Here is a 22,534-nt window from a genome sequence, read left to right on the forward strand (position 1 = left end):
CTAGATTTTGGCAGACGTTCTGTGCTAAGATGGGCATTGATTTGTCCTTTTCGTCTGCATTCCATCCTCAGACGAATGGCCAGACGGAACGAACTACTCAGACCTTGGAAACTTATTTAAGGTGTTTTGTTTCTGCTGATCAAGATGACTGGGTTACCTTTTTGCCGCTTGCCGAATTTGCCCTTAATAATCGGGCTAGTTCTGCTACCTTGGTTTCTCCTTTCTTTTGTAATTCGGGGTTTCATCCTCGTTTTTCCTCTGGTCAGGTGGAGCCTTCTGATTGTCCTGGAGTGGACATGGTGGTGGATAGGTTGCATCAGATTTGGAGTCATGTGGTGGACAATTTGAAGTTGTCCCAGGAGAGGGCTCAGCAGTTTGCTAATCGCCGTCGCCGCGTGGGTCCTCGACTTCGTGTTGGGGACTTGGTGTGGTTGTCTTCTCGTTTTGTTCCTATGAAGGTCTCTTCTCCTAAGTTCAAGCCTCGGTTCATTGGTCCCTATAGGATCTTGGAAATTCTTAACCCTGTGTCGTTTCGTTTGGATCTCCCGGCATCGTTTGCTATTCATAATGTGTTCCATCGGTCGTTGTTGCGGAAGTATGAGGTACCTGTTGTTCCTTCGCTTGAACCTCCTGCTCCGGTGCTGGTGGAGGGAGAATTGGAGTATGTTGTGGAGAAGATCTTGGATTCTCGTGTTTCCAGACGGAAACTCTAATATTTGGTCAAGTGGAAGGGTTATGGTCAGGAGGATAATTCTTGGGTGGTTGCCTCTGATGTTCATGCTGCTGATTTGGTCCGTGCATTTCATAGGGCTCATCCTGGTCGCCCTGGTGGTTCTCGTGAGGGTTCGGTGACCCCTCCTCAAGGGGGGGGGTACTGTTGTGGATTCTGTTTTTGGGCTCCCTCTGGTGGTTACAGATGGTACTGGGTGACTTGTGTTTTCTGCAGTCTCTGGTGTCTACCTGTTCTATCAGGATATGGGAGTTTCCTATTTAACCTGGCTTTCTTGTCATTTCCTCGCCGGCTATCAATGTAATCAGTGTGTCTTGTTACCTCTGCTTCCCGCTTCTGTAATCTTCAGGACAAGCTAAGTTTTTGATTTTCCTGCTCCACGTTTTGCTTAATTTTTGTCTTAGTCCAGCTTGCAGATATGTGATTCCTTTTTGCTGGTTCCTCTAGTGGGCTGAAATTACTCCTCATGTTCCATGAGTTGGCACATGAGTTCAAGTAATTTCAGGATGGTTTTTTGTAGGGTTTTTCGCTGACCGCGCAGTTCACTTTTGTATCCTCTGCTATCTAGCTTTAGCGGGCCTCATTTTGCTGAATCTGTTTTCATAACTACGTATGTGCTTTCTTCTCATTTCACCGTCATTACATGTGGGGGGCTGCTATTTCTGTGGGGTGTTTCTCTGGAGGCAAGAGAGGTCTGTGTTTCTTCTAATAGGGGAAGTTAGTCCTTCGGCTGGCACGAGACATCTAGGAATCATCGTAGGACCGTTCCCCGGCTACAGCTAGTTGTGTGTTTAGGTTCAGGATCGCGGTCAGCTCAGTTTCCATCACCCTAGAGCTTGTTTTGTTTTTTGTGCTTGTCCTTTTGTGATCCCCTGCCATTGGGTCATGACACTGCCCTTTATGATCTCCCCATTCTGCCCCATCAGTCTCCATCGTATCCATCCTGCCCCAGTGTGTCCAGCAATCTGCCCCAGTGTGTCCAGCATTGCCCCTAGACAGTGTGTCCAGCAATCGTCCCCAGTGTGTCCAGCAATCTGCCCCAGTGTGTCCAGTAATTCCCCCAATGTGTTCAGCAATCTGCCCCAGTGTCTCCAGCATTGCCCCCAGTGTGTCCGACTCCAGCAATCTGCCCCAGTGTGTCCAGAAATCTGCCCCAGTGTCTGACTTCAGCATATTGCCCCCAGTGTGTCCAGCATATTGCCCACAGTGTCCAGCATTCCATCCCGCCCGGGCCCCCCGGATTGCCGTTCGCAAAAAAAAACCAAAAGAAAAACCAAGATCTCCTCAACTGACCTGCGCTCCAGCGGTGAGCTCCCTCCAGCAGCGCGCACTCGCCAGCGACTGACAATGACATCAGACGCCAGCGACGTGTGCGCGGCGCCTGTGTCCGACTTCAGCTGCCAGCCTCCAATTGGCTGGCGGCTTTTGGTAACTATTGATGTGCGGGCGCGGCCCCGCACCTCAATAGGTGAAACTGCCGCAGCGCCGATATGGGCCCGGTGAGCAGATGAGACGGGGCCCGATGCGGGCCTCCTCTGCCCACCGGGCCCATACGCCAGTCAGGGCAGTAATGCCCTGATGGCGGCGGGCAATCTGAGCGGTAGCCCAGGGCCCCCCCAAACCTCTGGGCCCTGGGCTACCGCCCAGATTGACCCTATTATTATCCGCCCCTCTGAGAAATGCTTAAAGGGTTTCTCCCAAAACAACATTTCAGGTTTGCACCACTCTCCTGAGCTCCTACCTGCTATTTGATTTGCCTCTGCAGCATTAAGGGAGCACTGAAGCTGAATCAGGAGCTAACAGTGAGACCTATGGAACAGCGCAGCTTCTGAGCAGCGCTTACAGGCTCTAATGAAAACAGTTTGTAAATAGAGTTGGTGCTGATTGATTCAGTTCATCAGCCACATGAATAGTCTGGACAGGAGTCCAGGGAGCAGCCTCCTACCTACTAGAATCCGTGGCGCTTTCATTTGATTAGCCGGCCTGGAGCAACATCACATGTGCGTCACACCACAATGTTGTCACCAGGCTGGGTAATCAAAAAAGGAGCAGTGGATCCCAGGAGATCGGAGGCAGCGATCAGGGGTCTTCCCCAGCCGATGGACCGAACCCTGTGAATCGATTTGAACCAACTCTACTTATAAGCACATGCCCGGCCCACACTGCCGTGGTGGCCAGTAACTTAGGCCACGACACATAAAATGACCCAGTTCTTGAGATCGGAAATGAACTTTAATAACCAGTTCATTGCAAGGTTGCTTATTCTAACAATCGCTTTGCCGTTTTAGCCATCGGAGATGAGAGGTTGCTGCTCTTTAGGCTCCTAGAAGAACGGGCCCTGGCGGATCAGACATTGGTGGCGGATAAGACATTGGTGACGGATCAGACATTGGTTACGGATCAGACATTGGCGGCGGATCAGAAGTTGGTAACGGATCAGACATTGGCGACGGATCAGACATTGGTGACGGATCAGACATTGGCGACGGATCAGACATTGGTGGCGGATCAGACATAGGTGGTGGATCAGACATTGGCGGCGGATCAGAAATTGGTGACAAATCAGACATTGGTGGTGGCTCAGACATTGGTGGCGGAGCAGACATTGGTGGTGGATAAGACATTGGCGGTGGATCAGACATTGGTGGCGGATCAGACATTGGTGGTGGATAAGACATTGGCGGTGGATCAGACATTGGTGGCGGATCAGACAATGGCGTGGGTTAGACATTGGTTGAGGATCAGACATTGGTGGATCAGATATTGGCGGTGGCTCAGACATTGGTGGTGGCTCAGACATTGGCGGTGGATCAGACATTGGTGACGGATCAGACATTGGTGGCCGAACAGACTTTGGTGGCGACTCAGACATTGGCGGTGGATCAGACATTGGTGGCGGATCAGACATTGGCGGTGGATCAGACATTGGTGGCGGATCATACATTGGTGGCGGCTCAAACATTGGCGGTGGATCAGACATTGGTGGCAGATCAGACAATGGTGGTGGATCAGACATTAGTGACGGATCAGACATTGATGACGGATCAGACATTGGTGGCCGATCAGACATTGGTAGTGGCTCAGACATTGGCGGTGGAGCAGACATTGGTGGAGGATCAGACATTGGTAGTGGCTCAGACATTGGCGGTGGAGCAGACATTGGTGGAGGATCAGACATTGGTGGCGGATCAGACATTGGTGATGGATCAGACATTGGTGGCGGATCAGACATTTGTGGAGGATCAGACATTGGTGATGGATCAGATATTGGTGATGGATCAGATATTGGTGGTGGATCAGACATTGGTGAAGGATCAGACATTGGTGATGGATCAGATATTGGCGGTGGATCAGACATAGTAACATAGTTAGTAAGGCTGAAAAAAGACATTTGTCCATCCAGTTCAGCCTATATTCCATCATAATAAATCCCCAGATCTACGTCCTTCTACAGAACCTAATAATTGTATATAGTAACATAGTTAGTAAGGCTGAAAAAAGACATTTGTCCATCCAGTTCAGATGGACATTGGTGAAGGATCAGACATTGGTGATGGATCAAATATTGGTGGCGGATCAGACATTGGTGGCGGATCAGACATTGGTGGAGGATCAGACATTGGCGGTGGATCAGATATTGGCGGTGGATCAGACATTGGTGAAGGATCAGACATTGGTGATGGATCAGATATTGGTGGAGGATCAGACATTGGTGGCGGATCAGACATTGGTGGAGGATCAGACATTGGTGGAGGATCAGACATTGGTGGCGGATCAGATATTGGTGATGGATCAGACATTGGTGGCGGATCAGACATTGGTGGCAGATCAGACATTGGTGGAGGATCAGACATTGGTGGAGGATCAGACATTGGTGATGGATCAGATATTGGTGATGGATCAGTCATTGGTGAAGGATCAGACATTGGTGATGGATCAGATATTGGTGGAGGATCAGACATTGGTGGAGGATCAGACATTGGTGGCAGATCAGACATTGGTGGAGGATCAGACATTGGTGGCAGATCAGACATTGGTGGAGGATCAGACATTGGTGATGGATCAGATATTGCTGACGGATCAGTCATTGGTGGATCAGACATTGGTGATGGATCATTGGTGGCGGATCAGACATTGGCGGTGGATCAGATATTGGCGGTGGATCAGACATTGGTGAAGGATCAGACATTGGTGATGGATCAGATATTGGTGGAGGATCAGACATTGGTGGGGGATCAGACATTGGTGATGGATCAGATATTGGTGGAGGATCAGACATTGGTGGAGGATCAGATATTGGTGGTGGATCAGACATTGGTGGAGGATCAGATATTGGCGGTGGATCAGACATTGGTGGAGGATCAGATATTGGCGGTGGATCAGACATTGGTGAAGGATCAGACATTGGTGATGGATCAGATATTGGTGGAGGATCAGACATTGGTGGGGGATCAGACATTGGTGGAGGATCAGACATTGGTGGAGGATCAGACATTGGTGATGGATCAGACATTGGTGGAGGATCAGATATTGGTGGCGGATCAGATATTGGCGGTGGATCAGACATTGGTGATGGATCAGACATTGATGACGGATCAGATATTGGTGATGGATCAGACATTGGTGATGGATCAGACATTGGTGATGGATCAGACATTGGTGGAGGATCAGATATTGGTGGAGGATCAGATATTGGTGACAGATCAGACATTGGTGACGGATCAGACATTGGTGGAGGATCAGATATTGGTGACGGATCAGACATTGGTGACGGATCAGACATTGGTGGAGGATCAGACATTGGTGACGGATCAGACATTGGTGGTGGATCAGACATTGGTGGAGGATCAGATATTGGTGGCGGATCAGATATTGGAGGTGGATCAGACATTGGTGGAGGATCAGATATTGGTGGCGGATCAGATATTGGCGGTGGATCAGACATTGGTGACGGATCAGACATTGGTGATGGATCTGACATTGGTGGATCAGATATTGGCGGCGGATCAGATATTGGCGGTGGATCAGACATTGGTGACGGATCAGACATTGGTGGAGGATCAGATATTGGCGGCGGATCAGATATTGGTGATGGATCAGACATTGGTGGTGGATCAGACATTGGTGGAGGATCAGATATTGGTGGAGGATCAGATATTGGTGGAGGATCAGATATTGGTGATGGATCAGACATTGGTGGAGGATCAGATATTGGTGGAGGATCAGATATTGGTGGAGGATCAGATATTGGCGGCGGATCAGATATTGGTGATGGATCAGACATTGGTGGTGGATCAGACATTGGTGGAGGATCAGACATTGGTGGAGGATCAGATATTGGTGATGGATCAGACATTGGTGATGGATCAGACATTGGTGGAGGATCAGACATTGGTGATGGATCAGACATTGGTGATGGATCAGACATTGGTGGAGGATCAGATATTGGTGGAGGATCAGATATTGGTGGAGGATCAGATATTGGCGGCGGATCAGATATTGGTGATGGATCAGACATTGGTGGTGGATCAGACATTGGTGGAGGATCAGACATTGGTGGAGGATCAGATATTGGTGATGGATCAGACATTGGTGATGGATCAGACATTGGTGGAGGATCAGACATTGGTGATGGATCAGACATTGGTGATGGATCAGACATTGGTGGAGGATCAGACATTGGTGATGGATCAGACATTGGTGATGGATCAGACATTGGTGGAGGATCAGATATTGGTGGAGGATCAGACATTGGTGATGGATCAGACATTGGTGATGGATCAGACATTGGTGGAGGATCAGATATTGGTGGAGGATCAGACATTGGTGATGGATCAGACATTGGTGATGGATCAGATATTGGTGGAGGATCAGATATTGGTGATGGATCAGACATTGGTGGTGGATCAGATATTGGCGGTGGATCAGACATTGGTGGAGGATCAGATATTGGTGGAGGATCAGATATTGGTGATGGATCAGACATTGGTGGAGGATCAGATATTGGCGGTGGATCAGACATTGGTGGAGGATCAGATATTGGTGGAGGATCAGATATTGGTGATGGATCAGACATTGGTGATGGATCAGATATTGGCGGTGGATCAGACATTGGTGGCGGATCAGATATTGGTGACGGATCAGACACTGGTGATGGATCAGACATTGGTGGCCTATGTAATCCATGGGCAGCCGCCTATGAGGGGCCTCCGCAGTCCTCACGTGGCAGTTGGGGAGGACGGTCGCTGCAGTGGAGGGTTACTCTTTTTTGTCACGGTTGCTCTTATCAGACCCCATTCTTTATACTACCGGACCTGCCAGCTTTTAGGGGCACAGAACCATACATTCCCCTTGGCTCGCCCTACCCACCACTCTTTAGGTGATCCTCTGACTGTGGTGGACGCCACCTGTAGATGGGCACCCTGGCATCACCCTCAGGAGGCGCCGCAGCTGCCAGTACTGCCCTGTATCACCACCTATAGCTGCACATATGGAGGCAGCTGACGTATCTGCCGCAGCTGAGCGACCTGTGAACCTCCAACACCGCGGTTGAAGTTACTGCCGCCTCCTCGGACACGCCCCCTGTGCGGCAGTGCATGCTGGGATCTGTAGTCTTTTAGCCGCTGATGAACATTCCTCACACACATATCCCAGCGGGAGCCAGGTCACGTGGTAAAGCAGCTGCGGCTGCGTCACTTCCGCCACACCTTGGCAGCCAATCAGCTTGTGTTTATCTCGGGCTGCTGAATATTCATAAGCGAGCAGGGGTGTGAAGGCGGCAGAGGGGAGCGGAGAAGGCAGGGGACAGTGCTCCGGGCAGGACTGCGGAGGCAGGCAGTGTGTGAGGTCACGCCGGGCAGCTCCACGGTCTGTGCAGGCGCCATACACCTTTATATACGCGGGCAAGTCTGCATGCGAGCAGCCGTTCTCCGCAGACGCTGAGCGGTGCATGGTGGTGGGCCTACGGCTGTGTGCTGACTGCTGCCTCCGACATCCAGTCACCCGAGAGCGGGCAAACGACCCGGCGTCTCCCCGGGGACCTGCTGCCTCCACCTGTCTGCAGGGGAGAAGAATGAGAGAATGAGCCAGAGAGATACCCTGGTGCATCTGTTTGCTGGAGGGTAGGTGCACGTGTGGCTCCGGGGTGGGCTGTGCTGTGGGTCGGGTCTGGCCCTCCATCGCTAAGCATGGGTGCTGTGTACTCTGCGGCTGAGCCAGGTGTTCGGCCACCTGTGAGAACGTACAAGCTCTGCGACTGTGCTGCCTGACTGCAGCAAGACTACAGCCCCCACCATCTGCAGACATGCTGGTGATTATTGTTCTCTGTAGGGGCACGGACCAGGGGTGCACGACCTGTGGCCCCAGCCCTGACCCTTGTGGATAGCTGTGCTCATGTTGGCTCCTTATATTCTGGACAGCTACATAAGGGGAGCAGAGGACCCCCTTAATCTACCAGAGTGGGTGCAGATATTGGCATCAGGAGCTGCCTGTACATCACCTGGGCAGCCATGTCTGCAGGCTGAGCTCCTGAAGAACCTGTCAGGGGCCACCGCTGCTCTGGTGGATGTGTCCAGCTCTCCAGGCATGGGATGTGAGGGGCCACCTCTGCTCTGGTGGATGTGTCCCTTCAGCTCTCCAGGCATGGGATGTGAGGGGCCACCGCTGCTCTGGTGGATGTGTCCAGCTCTCCAGGCATGGGATGTGAGGGGCCACTGCTGCTCTGGTGGATGTGTCCAGCTCTCCAGGCATGGGATGTGAGGGGCCACCGCTGCTCTGGTGGATGTGTCCCTTCAGCTCTCCAGGCATGGGATGTGAGGGGCCACCGCTGCTCTGGTGGATGTGTCCAGCTCTCCAGGCATGGGATGTGAGGGGCCACTGCTGCTCTGGTGGATGTGTCCCTTCAGCTCCCCAGGCATGGGATGTGAGGGGCCACCGCTGCTCTGGTGGATGTGTCCAGCTCTCCAGGCATGGGATGTGAGGGGCCACCTCTGCTCTGGTGGATGTGTCCAGCTCTCCAGGCATGGGATGTGAGGGGCCACCTCTGCTCTGGTGGATGTGTCCAGCTCTCCAGGCATGGGATGTGAGGGGCCACCGCTGCTCTGGTGGATGTGTCCAGCTCTCCAGGCATGGGATGTGAGGGGCCACCTCTGCTCTGGTGGATGTGTCCAGCTCTCCAGGCATGGGATGTGAGGGGCCACCTCTGCTCTGGTGGATGTGTCCAGCTCTCCAGGCATGGGATGTGAGGGGCCACCGCTGCTCTGGTGGATGTGTCCAGCTCTCCAGGCATGGGATGTGAGGGGCCACCTCTGCTCTGGTGGATGTGTCCCTTCAGCTCTCCAGGCATGGGATGTGAGGGGCCACCGCTGCTCTGGTGGATGTGTCCCTTCAGCTCTCCAGGCATGGGATGTGAGGGGCCACCGCTGCTCTGGTGGATGTGTCCAGCTCTCCAGGCATGGGATGTGAGGGGCCACCGCTGCTCTGGTGGATGTGTCCAGCTCTCCAGGCATGGGATGTGAGGGGCCACCGCTGCTCTGGTGGATGTGTCCCTTCAGCTCTCCAGGCATGGGATGTGAGGGGCCACCTCTGCTCTGGTGGATGTGTCCAGCTCTCCAGGCATGGGATGTTAGGGGCCACCGCTGCTCTGGTGGATGTGTCCCATCAGCTCTCCAGGCATGGGATGTGAGGGGCCACCTCTGCTCTGGTGGATGTGTCCAGCTCTCCAGGCATGGGATGTGAGGGGCTACCTCTGCTCTGGTGGATGTGTCCAGCTCTCCAGGCATGGGATGTGAGGGGCCACCTCTGCTCTGGTGGATGTGTCCCTTCAGCTCTCCAGGCATGGGATGTGAGGGGCCACCTCTGCTCTGGTGGATGTGTCCCTTCAGCTCTCCAGGCATGGGATGTGAGGGGCCACCTCTGCTCTGGTGGATGTGTCCCTTCAGCTCTCCAGGCATGGGATGTGAGGGGCCACCTCTGCTCTGGTGGATGTGTCCCTTCAGCTCTCCAGGCATGGGATGTGAGGGGCCACCGCTGCTCTGGTGGATGTGTCCCTTCAGCTCTCCAGGCATGGGATGTGAGGGGCCACCTCTGCTCTGGTGGATGTGTCCAGCTCTCCAGGCATGGGATGTGAGGGGCCACCTCTGCTCTGGTGGATGTGTCCAGCTCTCCAGGCATGGGATGTGAGGGGCCACCTCTGCTCTGGTGGATGTGTCCAGCTCTCCAGGCATGGGATGTGAGGGGCCACCGCTGCTCTGGTGGATGTGTCCAGCTCTCCAGGCATGGGATGTGAGGGGCCACCTCTGCTCTGGTGGATGTGTCCAGCTCTCCAGGCATGGGATGTGAGGGGCCACCTCTGCTCTGGTGGATGTGTCCAGCTCTCCAGGCATGGGATGTGAGGGGCCACCGCTGCTCTGGTGGATGTGTCCAGCTCTCCAGGCATGGGATGTGAGGGGCCACCTCTGCTCTGGTGGATGTGTCCCTTCAGCTCTCCAGGCATGGGATGTGAGGGGCCACCGCTGCTCTGGTGGATGTGTCCCTTCAGCTCTCCAGGCATGGGATGTGAGGGGCCACCGCTGCTCTGGTGGATGTGTCCAGCTCTCCAGGCATGGGATGTGAGGGGCCACCGCTGCTCTGGTGGATGTGTCCAGCTCTCCAGGCATGGGATGTGAGGGGCCACCGCTGCTCTGGTGGATGTGTCCCTTCAGCTCTCCAGGCATGGGATGTGAGGGGCCACCTCTGCTCTGGTGGATGTGTCCAGCTCTCCAGGCATGGGATGTTAGGGGCCACCGCTGCTCTGGTGGATGTGTCCCATCAGCTCTCCAGGCATGGGATGTGAGGGGCCACCGCTGCTCTGGTGGATGTGTCCCTTCAGCTCTCCAGGCATGGGATGTGAGGGGCCACCTCTGCTCTGGTGGATGTGTCCAGCTCTCCAGGCATGGGATGTTAGGGGCCACCGCTGCTCTGGTGGATGTGTCCCATCAGCTCTCCAGGCATGGGATGTGAGGGGCCACCTCTGCTCTGGTGGATGTGTCCAGCTCTCCAGGCATGGGATGTGAGGGGCTACCTCTGCTCTGGTGGATGTGTCCAGCTCTCCAGGCATGGGATGTGAGGGGCCACCTCTGCTCTGGTGGATGTGTCCCTTCAGCTCTCCAGGCATGGGATGTGAGGGGCCACCTCTGCTCTGGTGGATGTGTCCCTTCAGCTCTCCAGGCATGGGATGTGAGGGGCCACCTCTGCTCTGGTGGATGTGTCCCTTCAGCTCTCCAGGCATGGGATGTGAGGGGCCACCTCTGCTCTGGTGGATGTGTCCCTTCAGCTCTCCAGGCATGGGATGTGAGGGGCCACCGCTGCTCTGGTGGATGTGTCCCTTCAGCTCTCCAGGCATGGGATGTGAGGGGCCACCGCTGCTCTGGTGGATGTGTCCCATCAGCTCTCCAGGCATGGGATGTCAGGGGCCACTGCTGCTCTGGTGGATGTGTCCCTTCAGCTCTCCAGGCATGGGATGTGAGGGGCCACCGCTGCTCTGGTGGATGTGTCCCTTCCGCTCTCCAGGCATGGGATGTGAGGGGCCACCTCTGCTCTGGTGGATGGGATGTGTGAGCAGCTGAGTGCAGGTGGGAGTATTAACGATCCATTTATGGGGTGCATATACTTTATTTTTATGGCTAAACTAAGCCAAACTTGTATGAAGAAAAGCTCTCAATATAGTTAAGTAACACTTTAACACCCCTGCTATAAACTTCCATTCACTAAAGGCCAAAAAGAGCCTGTGTTTCCTAGTGATCCCCCACAGGAACCTTTCAGCCCGTGTCCCGGGTTTCACACACTGTGCACTTGGCCAGGTCGTGTCCTGCACGGTTCCTCCTTACTTCAGCAGCCTTGTGTCATGTGTGTTTTGTGGGCAGATTATTAAAACTGATGTAGGAACAGTGAAGTAGCAGTCAGTCACACTGTAATTCAAGAGATTGAGCATCAAACTCCCACTTGTCTGTGGGGAGGAGGTAAGTGCTAATGTGCTCTGCACTAGCTTTATTCTGGCCACTATCGGACTGCAATGCCCAGACTGACACGTGTCTAAAGGTACCGTCACACTCAGCGACGCTGCAGCGATATAGACAACGATTCGACCTAAACTAGATCGCTGGAGCGTCGCTGTTTAGGTCGCTGTAGAGACGTCAAACACAGCAACTCCAGAACGATGCAGGAGCGATCCAGTGACGTAACGGCGACTCACTTCTCGTTCTCGCTGATTGTTAGCTCCATGTCAAACAGCCGGAGTGTACCGATCCGACACACATCTAGGGGCCCTATGCTCGTTGCTGGCGTCGTTGCTTTTGATGTCAAACATGACGATACACGCCGACCTGGCGACGAAATAAAGTTCTGGACTTCTAGCTCCGAGCAGCGATGGCACAGCGGGATCCAGATCACTGCTGCGTGTCAAACACAACGAGATCGCTATCCAGGACGCTGCAACGTCACAGATCGTTGTCGTTCTCTTTGCAAAGTTGCTGGGTGTGACGGTACCTTAAGGAACAGGAGATGGGCCTCTGTCCTTGGCCTAACTTTATACATATTCTAGGGAACTACTTTATTAGCAATTGTCTATTACAGGAGTTGGTGCTTTACTCTTAGGCTATGTGCACACGTTGCAGATTCGTGTGCGGATTTTTCCGCACTGTTTCTGCAAAATCTGTAATATGCAGTTTGTTTTACTTGCCGTACTTGTGCGGATTCCACCTGCAGTTTCATACCTGTGGATTTCTATTGAGGGTTTTTTTTCCCCTCTGGTGTTTACTTGGAGGATAAGCTGCTCTGTAATGTAGTCATTAGTGGCATAACCTGTAGATTCTGTGGAGTTGCTGGTCCTGGGATCGCTCTCATGCACAGCATTCAGGCTGTCGGATGACATGGCAGTGAGGGAATTGGCCGCTGTACAGCAGCACAAGGGCAATGCCCTATCAAGTGTTGTAATGGCGCAGAATCAGACCACATTGATAGATTACAGCTCGGTATGTGCCAGGAGAGCTGGGCATGATCCCTCTCTGGATTCGGGTCTGCTGTGTCCCCCTAACAGCACAAATCTCCAGTGCTGAAGTAAGTCTGTGTGTCATCCTCCTCTTCAAGCTATTCATTATTCTGGGCAGCTGTTTATTAATAATCTGATTCTTCATTTCATGACTAATGGCTGCTAATTTCTCCTTATACTCCATAGTGGTGATTAGCCTAGTTATGTGGGTAGGGCTTTATAACTAGATGGTGTTCTCCAGGGCTCTTGGGAAGGTGTTAGTATGCATTATTGGGTTTTTATCCTAATTTTCAAGAAATTAGTGTAAAGTCTAAGGGTATGTTCACACGTTCAGGATTTCCATCCTTTTTTTTTTCAGGACAGTTTTTTTTAAAAACTGCAGCTCTTGGCAGAAAACGCAGGTCCTTTTTTTTGATGCGTTTTTTGATGCGTTTTTTGATGCGTTTTTTGATGCGTTTTTTGATGCGTTTTTTGATGCGTTTTTTGATGCGTTTTTTGATGCGTTTTTTGATGCGTTTTTTGATGCGTTTTTTGATGCGTTTTTTATGCAGAGACTGTTTCCTAGGAAGCTTTTTAGGGCTAAAATGGCTGAAAATACTCTACCCCTAACCCTACCCCTAACCCTAACCCTATTCTAACCTTAGTGGAAAAAAAAAAAAATTCTTAATTTTTTTTATTGTCCCTACCAATGGGGGTGACAAAGTGGGGGGGGTGTCATTTACTATTTTTTTATTTTGATCACTGAGAGAGATTATATCTCAGTGATCAAAATGCACTTTGGAGCGAATCTGCCGGCCGGCAGATTCGGCGGGCGCACTGCGCATGCGCCCGCCATTTTGCAAGATGGCGGCGCCCAGGGAGAAGACGGCCGGACGGACACCGGGACGCCGGGTAAGTATAAGGGGGGGAGATTAGGGCACTGGGGGGAGGGGCATCGGAGCACGGGGGGGGGGGCATCGGAGCACGGGGGGGCAGCCACACTCCGCCCACGCACTTCCGCCCACGCACTTCCGCCCACTCCCCCGCACTTCCTGCTGCAGCGGTTCTGCACATCAAATCGCAGTAAAACCCGCAGATATATTTTTGATCTGCGGGTTTTACTGCGATTTTGACCTCACAATGGAGGTCTATGGGTGCAGAACCGCTGCGGTTCAGGAAAAAGAAGTGACATGCTCCTTCTTTTTTGCCGCAGCTATTCTGCGCGGCTTTTTAAACGAGATTACGGATCATGTGCACAGCAGTGACTGTTTTCCATAGGGTTACATTGTTATGTACCCTGCATGGAAAACAGCTGCGGAACCGCAGCGGCAAAACCGCTGCGGTTCCGCAGTAAAAAAACGCACTGTGTGAACATGGCCTAAGGATACGTTCCCATGGGGCAAAAATAGAGCCACATGAAAACCACTGGAGTACTGGTGTGTGCATCAGTTTAAGAGAACTGTAGTTCCTGGTTTCTCTAAAAAAGAGATCTGTTGGTCACTAAGGGAACAGGTAGCTGACAACGGCAGATCCTGGTAACCAGTGCGATCTGTAGTAGATTGCTCAGCGGCTGTAGGGTGCCATTGTGCTCAGCAGTGCGTTGCCAATAATCTTGGGCGCATCATAAAAGATTTTCTCTTGTTCAAGTGTTGCCATAAGGATTTTTTTTTAATTAAGTAAAAGCACTGTCTTGCAAGTACCACCTAGTACAGGGAGCAACCCTAGAAGTTAATGTCTGACTTCATAATCCTTGGAACTTGACCAGGAAAAAAAAAATCCAAACCAGAAACTGTACAGGCAGCTGTTTCAGGCTTTGCCCATCATTAGTGCAGAACAGTCAGGCTGGTAGTTTCACATGTTGCATACTATGGAGGAAAGACATGTCTACTGTACTCATTTATTTTATTTTTTGGTAAGTGGAAATGGTCACACTTGGACCCCAAATCATCACGACATGTAACACCAGCAGAGGAAGACAAAAATCAGCACAGAAACTGACATGCAGTTCAGATTCTATTTTAGTGGTGTGGATTTTACCCTTTGTAATGCATCGTATAAAATCCAGGGCAAATCTATAACAGAATACTAATGTAGCTCATGCAGATTTTGTAGGAAAAAATCTTCTTCAAATCTCACGCTGAACACTGCAACCTAGAATGTTATAAAGTTTATTTTTGTCATAGGAAGAAAATTGTTATGAGTGTAGGCTACATATTAAGAAACCGAAAAGTCTGGGACAAATGTGTATAAACTAGGAATGTGTACTGTAATGCCCCTTCTGATATGTATGTATTCTGCCCCACCACAGGAGGTAGAAGACTAGAAAGGAGGCGCACACAGCTTGTAGAATGAGGTGCTAGCTGAACTGGATATATCCAAGGTCCAACGTGTAAGGCCATGTTCACACAGTGCGTTTTTTACCGCGGAACCGCGGCGGTTTTGCCGCTGCGGTTCCGCAGCTGTTTTCCATGCAGGGTACAGTACACTGTACCCTATGGAAAACAGGACACACTGCACATGGTCCGGAAATTGTAAAAAAAAAAGCCGCGCTGAATAGCTCCCGGAAAAAAGGAGCATGTCAATTCTTCTTCCTGAACCGCAGCGGTTCTGCACCCATAGACCTCCATTGTGAGGTCAAAATCGCAGTAAAACCCGCAGATCAAAAATATATCTGCGGGTTTTACTGCGATTTGATGTGCAGAACCGCTGCAGCAGGAAGTGCGGGGGAGCGGGCGGAAGTGCGTGGGCGGAGTGTGGCTGCCCCCCGTGCTCCGATGCCCCCCCCCCCCGGTGCTCTGATGCCCCCCCCCAGTGCTCCGATGCCCCCCCCGTGCCCTAATCTCCCCCCCTTATACTTACCCGGCGTCCCGGTGTCCGTCCGGCCGTCTTCTCCCTGGGCGCCGCCATCTTGCAAAATGGCGGGCGCATGCGCAGTGCGCCCGCCGAATCGGCCGGCAGATTCGCTCCAAAGTGCATTTTGATCACTGAGGATATAACCTATCTCAGTGATCAAAATAAAAAAATAGTAAATGACACCCCCCCCCCCCCCACTTTGTCACCCCCATAGGTAGGGACAATAAAAAAATTAAGAATTTTTTTTTTTTTTTTTTCACTAAGGTTAGAATAGGGGTAGGGTTAGGGGTAGGGGTAGGGGTAGGGTTAGGGGTAGGGTTAGGGTATTTTCAGCCATTTTAGCCCTAAAAAGCTTCCTAGGAAACACACAGTAAAAAAAGGATAAAAAAACGCATCAAAAAAGGACAAAAAAAGGACCTGCGTTTTCTGCCAAGAGCTGCAGTTTTTTAAAAAAACTGTCCTGAAAAAAAAAGGATGGAAATCCTGAACGTGTGAACATACCCTAAGAGTTAAATCAGCTGCACTCTCAATGATTTGCACAAAATATTGAATTCATGTAGATATTTACACCACAAAAAAACCCAAAAAAGTTCTCTAGTGACAAAGTGGTCAAGTAGCGAGTGATGTTTCGACCCCATGTGGGTCTCTTTTCAAACAACGTGAGTTCTCATGATGGCCAAATGACCAGTGTTACAGCGTCATAAACAAGTTGCTGCGCATCTTTCCTGACCGCAGCATGTCTCTTGCTGAGATGCTCGGTCTCAGCAAGCTAAATATCACCAGTCCAATGTGGACATGTGCTGCGTCTAAAGCGCTGACTATTACTGACCTTAAGACACAAAAGAGAACAGTAAAACCAAAAACACTCAGTTTGAAAAAATGTTGCAGTAATCCGCAAGTGCTAGTAAAAGATGTAAAAAACAGGGTATTTGGTTGATACGTTTTTTGCAAAAAATGTATACTAAGCTGCTCTACCAATCTTCACGGTATACTTCACTGACCTTAGGGACGTAGCCTTAGAGTGTACATGGTTAATAATAATAAATTGTGGAATTGCACACTGTTTTGCAATTTCACTGCAATTGGATTTTTCCAGAACACGACATAAAGCTGAAGTTGCTGGGGGGTTTGCTTCCACAGCGGTATCACACAATCGTGTGCCCACTCTGAGCCCCCCCCCCCCCGGTCACCATACCTGGAAGCAAACCCCCCTATGTGGTAAAATCAATGGTGCCATTCAAAAATACAACTCGTCCTACAAAAAAAAAAAAACAGGCCCTCACATATGGCTCTTGGAAGAATGGGAGGAAAAAACTAAACCCAAAAAAGATGGCCTGGTGGTGAAGGGGTTAAATGTCTTATCTGTAGAGTTGTTCTGTGTCTTGGGAGAACACACTTTATATAGTTATTCCCTTGTGTTGATTTGCTTTTTAATTATGGTGATGTAATTCCCATTGTTTTATTGCTCCTATGTAATTGTCCAGATGGATTGTCATCCTGAAAATCTCTCGTAACTGGAGGAGGGTCCTTTGATAGCTGCTTGTTTTGAGGGACCTGGCACATCCCTTGCAATAGTTGGGGTTTGTACCTGAAATCTGTTGGTTATACTAAAATGGAACTGAATAATTTCAGAATTCTGCTTATATAATTTACTTGGTAGGATAAATCTCCTAATTCAGGACTGCACAAATCCATAGCAGCCGGGAAGGCCATCCGTGTAGAAACCATCCTGTAGACCTAACTTCTGCTATAGGAACATGTGTACCGTAAGTTCTTATTTGCCCACGAAACCGAATAAAAACAGTTTTTTGTGAAGTGCTATTGCCCATTGGTTAAACTACATCCCTTTTGAGAGCTTCAAACATAGATCTGGCTATGATGGGAACTCTTAAAGGAACTGACAGCAAAGCTTGACGCTGTCTGACCAAACAAATTATTCTGAAATGCGGAGCTTGTGCCCCGCCAGGCATAGAGGGCGGTTGGCTCAGGATACACACTGACTGGGCCAGATACTGGCACAATCTTTTTCACGGACATGCGAGTTTGGACTTGGGTGGTAATGAAGCTGAAACTTGATGTGACAATTAGGAAGAAAATGGGGTCTGTTTGGCTGCTGTTAGCTCTTCCTCTGATGGATATATGAAGAGTAATGAGTCTATACTGTGTATTTGGGATGTTGTACAGCACTATATGGGGTGAGTGCTTGGAAGAATTGTCACTATCCCATGTTGTACTACAGGATTGTTCCTGATTGGTCTTGTTGAATGCACATCTTATTCCTGGTGTTTGAGGGTAAATATCTGCAGGAAGCCTCCTTGTGTTGTCGGGCTGCTCCGCAGTAGGCCAGAGGTCACAGATCTGAGTGGAGAAGAATGGGGAATTACTTGTAAATGCAGCTTTACCACGTCATTACCCTGAGCTGCACATTGCAGACGATCTGTCGAAGTTACCCAAGGACATGTGTGAACTTTCCACATAACACGGGAGCTCCATAGCTGTCATAGCTCTTCATTACTGAGTATTGTACTTATTTTGGGATCACCTCGGGGAAGAATTCCTGTTCTTTAATCTGACGTTCTGAAGGATGTACTTCAGTAAAACTCAGTCTGTTACTTGTGTTCCTTTCCTTATCCTGTATATCTGCATTAAAGAAAACCCTTCTGGGAGGAAAAATGCTCTAGGAGTACCTCAGATGGAAAAGCCCCCTATACCGCTATTTTATTTTATTTTTTTTATTTATTTTTTTTTTCTCGCTTGGTAGTGCAGCTCTCCCAGTATGCTCAAGGCATACCTCCCAACCGTCCCGGATCCAGCGGGACTGTCCTGATTTTGACAGTCAGCCCCGCGATCCCGGGCGGGACATTAATTGTCCCGCACTGGTTGGGAGGTATGTGATATCACCCGGTCAGCTGAGAGCACCCTGAGTCCCTGCACCCGGCCCGCACAGCAGCACACCACATACTGGCTGCTCTGCTCAAGGCTTGTCTAACTTAATCTACAGAAGTCACTTTCATGGCTCACCTCCTTGCATATGTGGTAGGGCAAGAGTTGCTACTTTTATAAGACCTTTAGGCATTTTTCCTTCATACTAATTAATGACTTGTCATTGCTCCTTGTTGCTATCTCAGGATATGGGTTATTTAAGGTTCCTCTGATGGTGCATCTTCTAGGAAGCCTCCTCACGGTCTCGTGCTGCTGTCAGATTGTTCTGTGGTGATGACACCCGCCCGGGCAGTGCCACGCTTGTCTTTGTTTATTGTACTATTATTAAAATGGCTAAGCTCTTACTTTCCTTGCATTGTATCTTGGGATACACTTTAAGGAGCCAGTCACAGCTTTTAAACACTATGCTAAAGATGGCCTTCCACGAAGTTCTGCCACCAGATCCTGCTTCCTGAGGTAACAAAGTACTGGGGGCTTGTGTCAGAGCTGCCAGCCATGGAGACAAACCGTGTAGGCTTCTACTTTGTCCTCTGTTTTTGAGACCTAGTGGAGAGATGTTAATTGTGAGGTATTGAACTGTGGCATTGAAATAAAATCTATGCATGGTCTTTCTTCTCTCTTCCATACTCTTCATTAGTCACAAACTTTGCCTCACTCAACTTGATGGGAGCACGCATTCATGATTTGTGGCAGAAAATTCTGTGGCAAATCCTGATGTATTGGCATGAAAAATGCATAAAATAAGCAGTTTATCTGTTTGTTTTTTTTTTTTTTTTTTTTTTTTTTTTCCTTGCAGGTTTGTCTGCAGCAACATGTACAGGAGACTTCAGGAGTCTCGTTCACTTTGCTGGCAGTAGGAAATGCTTTAGGTTAAAAACAAACGCAATGTGTGCACACAGCCTTGGAGGCTGTTTCTGCAGAGCACTAAAGGCCCCGTCACACAAAGCGAGATCGCTAGCGAGATCGCTGCGGAGTCACAAGTTTTGTGACGCAACAGCGATCTCAGTAGCGATCTCGCGATGTGTGACACGTAGCAGCGTCCAGGCCCCTGCTGTGAGATCGCTGGTCGTGTCGGAAAGGCCTGGGCCATTTTTTGATCGTTGAGGTCCCGCTGGGTAGCACACATCGCTGTGTTTGACACCTTACCAACGACCTCGCTGACCGGACGTCCCATTGAATCGTCATGAAATAGGATCGTTGTACAGGTCGCTACATCGCTGCTGCGTCGTTGGTGAGATCTCACTGTTTGACATCTCACCAGCGACCACATAGCGACGCTTGAGCGATCCCTGACAGGTCGTATCGTTGTCGGAATCGCTCAAGCGTCGCTATGTGTGACGGGGCCTTAAGACCTGCATCCTAATGTGACTTTCTGTGGATTTTAAATTTGCTTTTGAAGATCAATGTTAGCAGTGTCTATGTTCCGAGGTTATAGTAATCGTAAGTTTAAAAAAAATTAAAAATAAAATGAAATTTAATATGGTGGCCTCTTCACTTGGCATTTTTCAGGAGAACCCCAGGCAAGTAGCAATAAAAAATGGTGGCAAGCTACTTTAAGTTAATTTTACCAATTTTGACTCCTCATCTTGCCCACCAGTGTACCTCTCCACATGTCTTTAATATGTGCCTATAAAGTGAGGAGGGTCTTAACCCCTTCATGACCCAGCCTATTTTGACCTTAAAGACCTTGCCGTTTTTTGCAATTCTGACCAGTGTCCCTTTATGAGGTAATAACTCAGGAACGCTTCAACGGATCCTAGCGGTTCTGAGATTGTTTTTTCGTGACATATTGGGCTTCATGTTAGTGGTAAATTTAGGTCAATAAATTCTGCGTTTATTTGTGATAAAAACGGAAATTTGGCGAAAATTTCGCAATTTTCACATTTTGAATTTTTATTCTGTTAAACCAGAGAGTTATGTGACACAAAATAGTTAATAAATAACATTTTGGAAACAAAATTTTTTTTTTTTGTTAGGAAGTTATAATGGTTAAAATTTGACCAGCGATTTGTCATTTTTACAACGAAATTTACAAAACCAATTTTTTTAGGGACCACCTCACATTTGAAGTCAGTTTGAGGGGTCTATATTGCTGAAAATACCCAAAAGTGACACCATTCTAAAAACTGCACCCCTCAAGGTACTCAAAACCACATTCAAGAAGTTTATTAACCCTTCAGGTGCTTCACAGCAGCAGAAGCAACATGGAAGGAAAAAATGAACATTTAACTTTTTAGTCACAAAAATTATCTTTTAGCAACAATTTTTTTATTTTCCCAATGGTAAAAGGAGAAACTGAACCACGAAAGTTGTTGTCCAATTTGTCCTGAGTACACTGATACCTCATATGTGGGGGTAAACCACTGTTTGGGCGCAGGGCTTGGAAGGGAAGGAGCGCCATTTGACTTTTTGAATCAAAAATTGGCTCCACTCTTTAGCGGACACCATGTCACGTTTGGAGAGCTCCTGTGGCGCTCCCCCCACAAGTGACCCCATTTTGGAAACTAGACCCCCCAAGGAACTTATCTAGATGCCTAGTGAGCACTTTAAACCCTCAGGTGCTTCACAAATTGATCTGTAAAAATGAAAAAGTACTTTTTTTTTCACAAAAAAATTCTTTTCGCCTCAATTTTTTCATTTTCACATGGGCAGTAGGGTAAAATGGATCATAAAATTTGTTGGGCAATTTCTCCCGAGTACGTCGATACCTCATATGTGGGGGTAAACCACTGTTTGGGCACTCGGCAGGGCTCAGAAGGGAAGGCGCGCCATTTGACTTTTTGAATGGAAAATTAGCTCCAATTGTTAGCGGACACCATGTCGCGTTTGGAGAGCCCCTGTGTGCCTAAACATTGGAGCTCCCCCACAAGTGACCCCATTTTGGAAACTAGACCCCCCAAGGAACTTATCTAGATGCATATTGAGCACTTTAAACCCCCAGGTGCTTCACAGACGTTTATAATGCAGAGCCATGAAAATAAAAAATAATTTTTCTTTCCGCAAAAATGATTTTTAAGCCTGGAATTTCCTATTTTGCCAAGGATAATAGGAGAAATTGGACCCCAAATATTGTTGTCCTGTTTGTCCTGAGTACGCAGATACCCAATATGTGGGGGTAAACCACTGTTTGGGCGCACGGCAGGGCTTGGAAGGGATGGCACGCCATTTGGCTTTTTAAATGGAAAATTAGCTCCAATCATTAGCGGACACCATGTCACGTTTGGAGAGCCCCTGTGTGCCTAAACATTGGAGATCCCCCAGAAATGACACCATTTTGGAAACTAGACCCCCAAAGGAACTAATCTAGATGTGTGGTGAGGACTTTGAACCCCCAAGTGCGTCACAGACGTTTACAACGCAGAGCCGTGAAAATAAAAAATCATTTTTCTTTCCTCAAAAATTATGTTTTAGCAAGCATTTTTTTTGATTCACAAGGGTAACAGGAGAAATTGGACCCCAGTAATTGTTGCGCAGTTTGTCCTGAGTATGCTGGTACCCCATATGTGGGGGTAAACCACTGTTTGGGCACACGTCAGGGCTCGGAAGTGAGGGAGCACCATTTGACTTTTTGAATACGAGATTGGCTGGAATCAATGGTGGCGCCATGTTGCGTTTGGAGACCCCTGATGTGCCTAAACAGTGGTAACCCCTCAATTCTACCTCCAACACTAACCCCAACACACCCCTAACCCTAATCCCAACTGTAGCCATAACCCTAAACACAACCCTAACCGCAACACACCCCTAACCCCAACACACCCCTAACCATAACCACAACCCTAATTCCAACCCTAACCCTAAGGCTATGTGCCCACGTTGCGGATTCGTGTGAGATATTTTCGCACCATTTTTGAAAAATCCGCGGGTAAAAGGCACTGCGATTTACCTGCGGATTTTCCGCGGATTTCCAGTGTTTTTTGTGCGGATTTCACCTGCGGATTCCTATTGAGGAACAGATGTAAAACGCTGCGGAATCCGCACAAAGAATTGACATGCTGCGGAAA

General features: G+C 49.4%; 1 protein-coding gene across 1 annotated transcript in view; it reads left to right on the top strand.

Moving 5' to 3' along the window:
- Window positions 1-7,443: 7,443 nt before the first annotated feature.
- Window positions 7,444-22,534, top strand: part of LOC138638388 (solute carrier family 25 member 36) — a 51,368-nt gene continuing 36,277 nt past the window's right edge. The window contains exon 1 of the mRNA XM_069727628.1: window positions 7,444-7,851. Coding sequence (XP_069583729.1) covers window positions 7,811-7,851 — 41 coding nt within the window. The 5' untranslated portion in view covers window positions 7,444-7,810. The remainder of the gene's footprint in view (window positions 7,852-22,534) is intronic.

This window comes from Ranitomeya imitator, chromosome 5, assembly GCF_032444005.1.
Source record: "Ranitomeya imitator isolate aRanImi1 chromosome 5, aRanImi1.pri, whole genome shotgun sequence".
NCBI classification, from domain to species: Eukaryota; Metazoa; Chordata; class Amphibia; order Anura; family Dendrobatidae; genus Ranitomeya; species Ranitomeya imitator.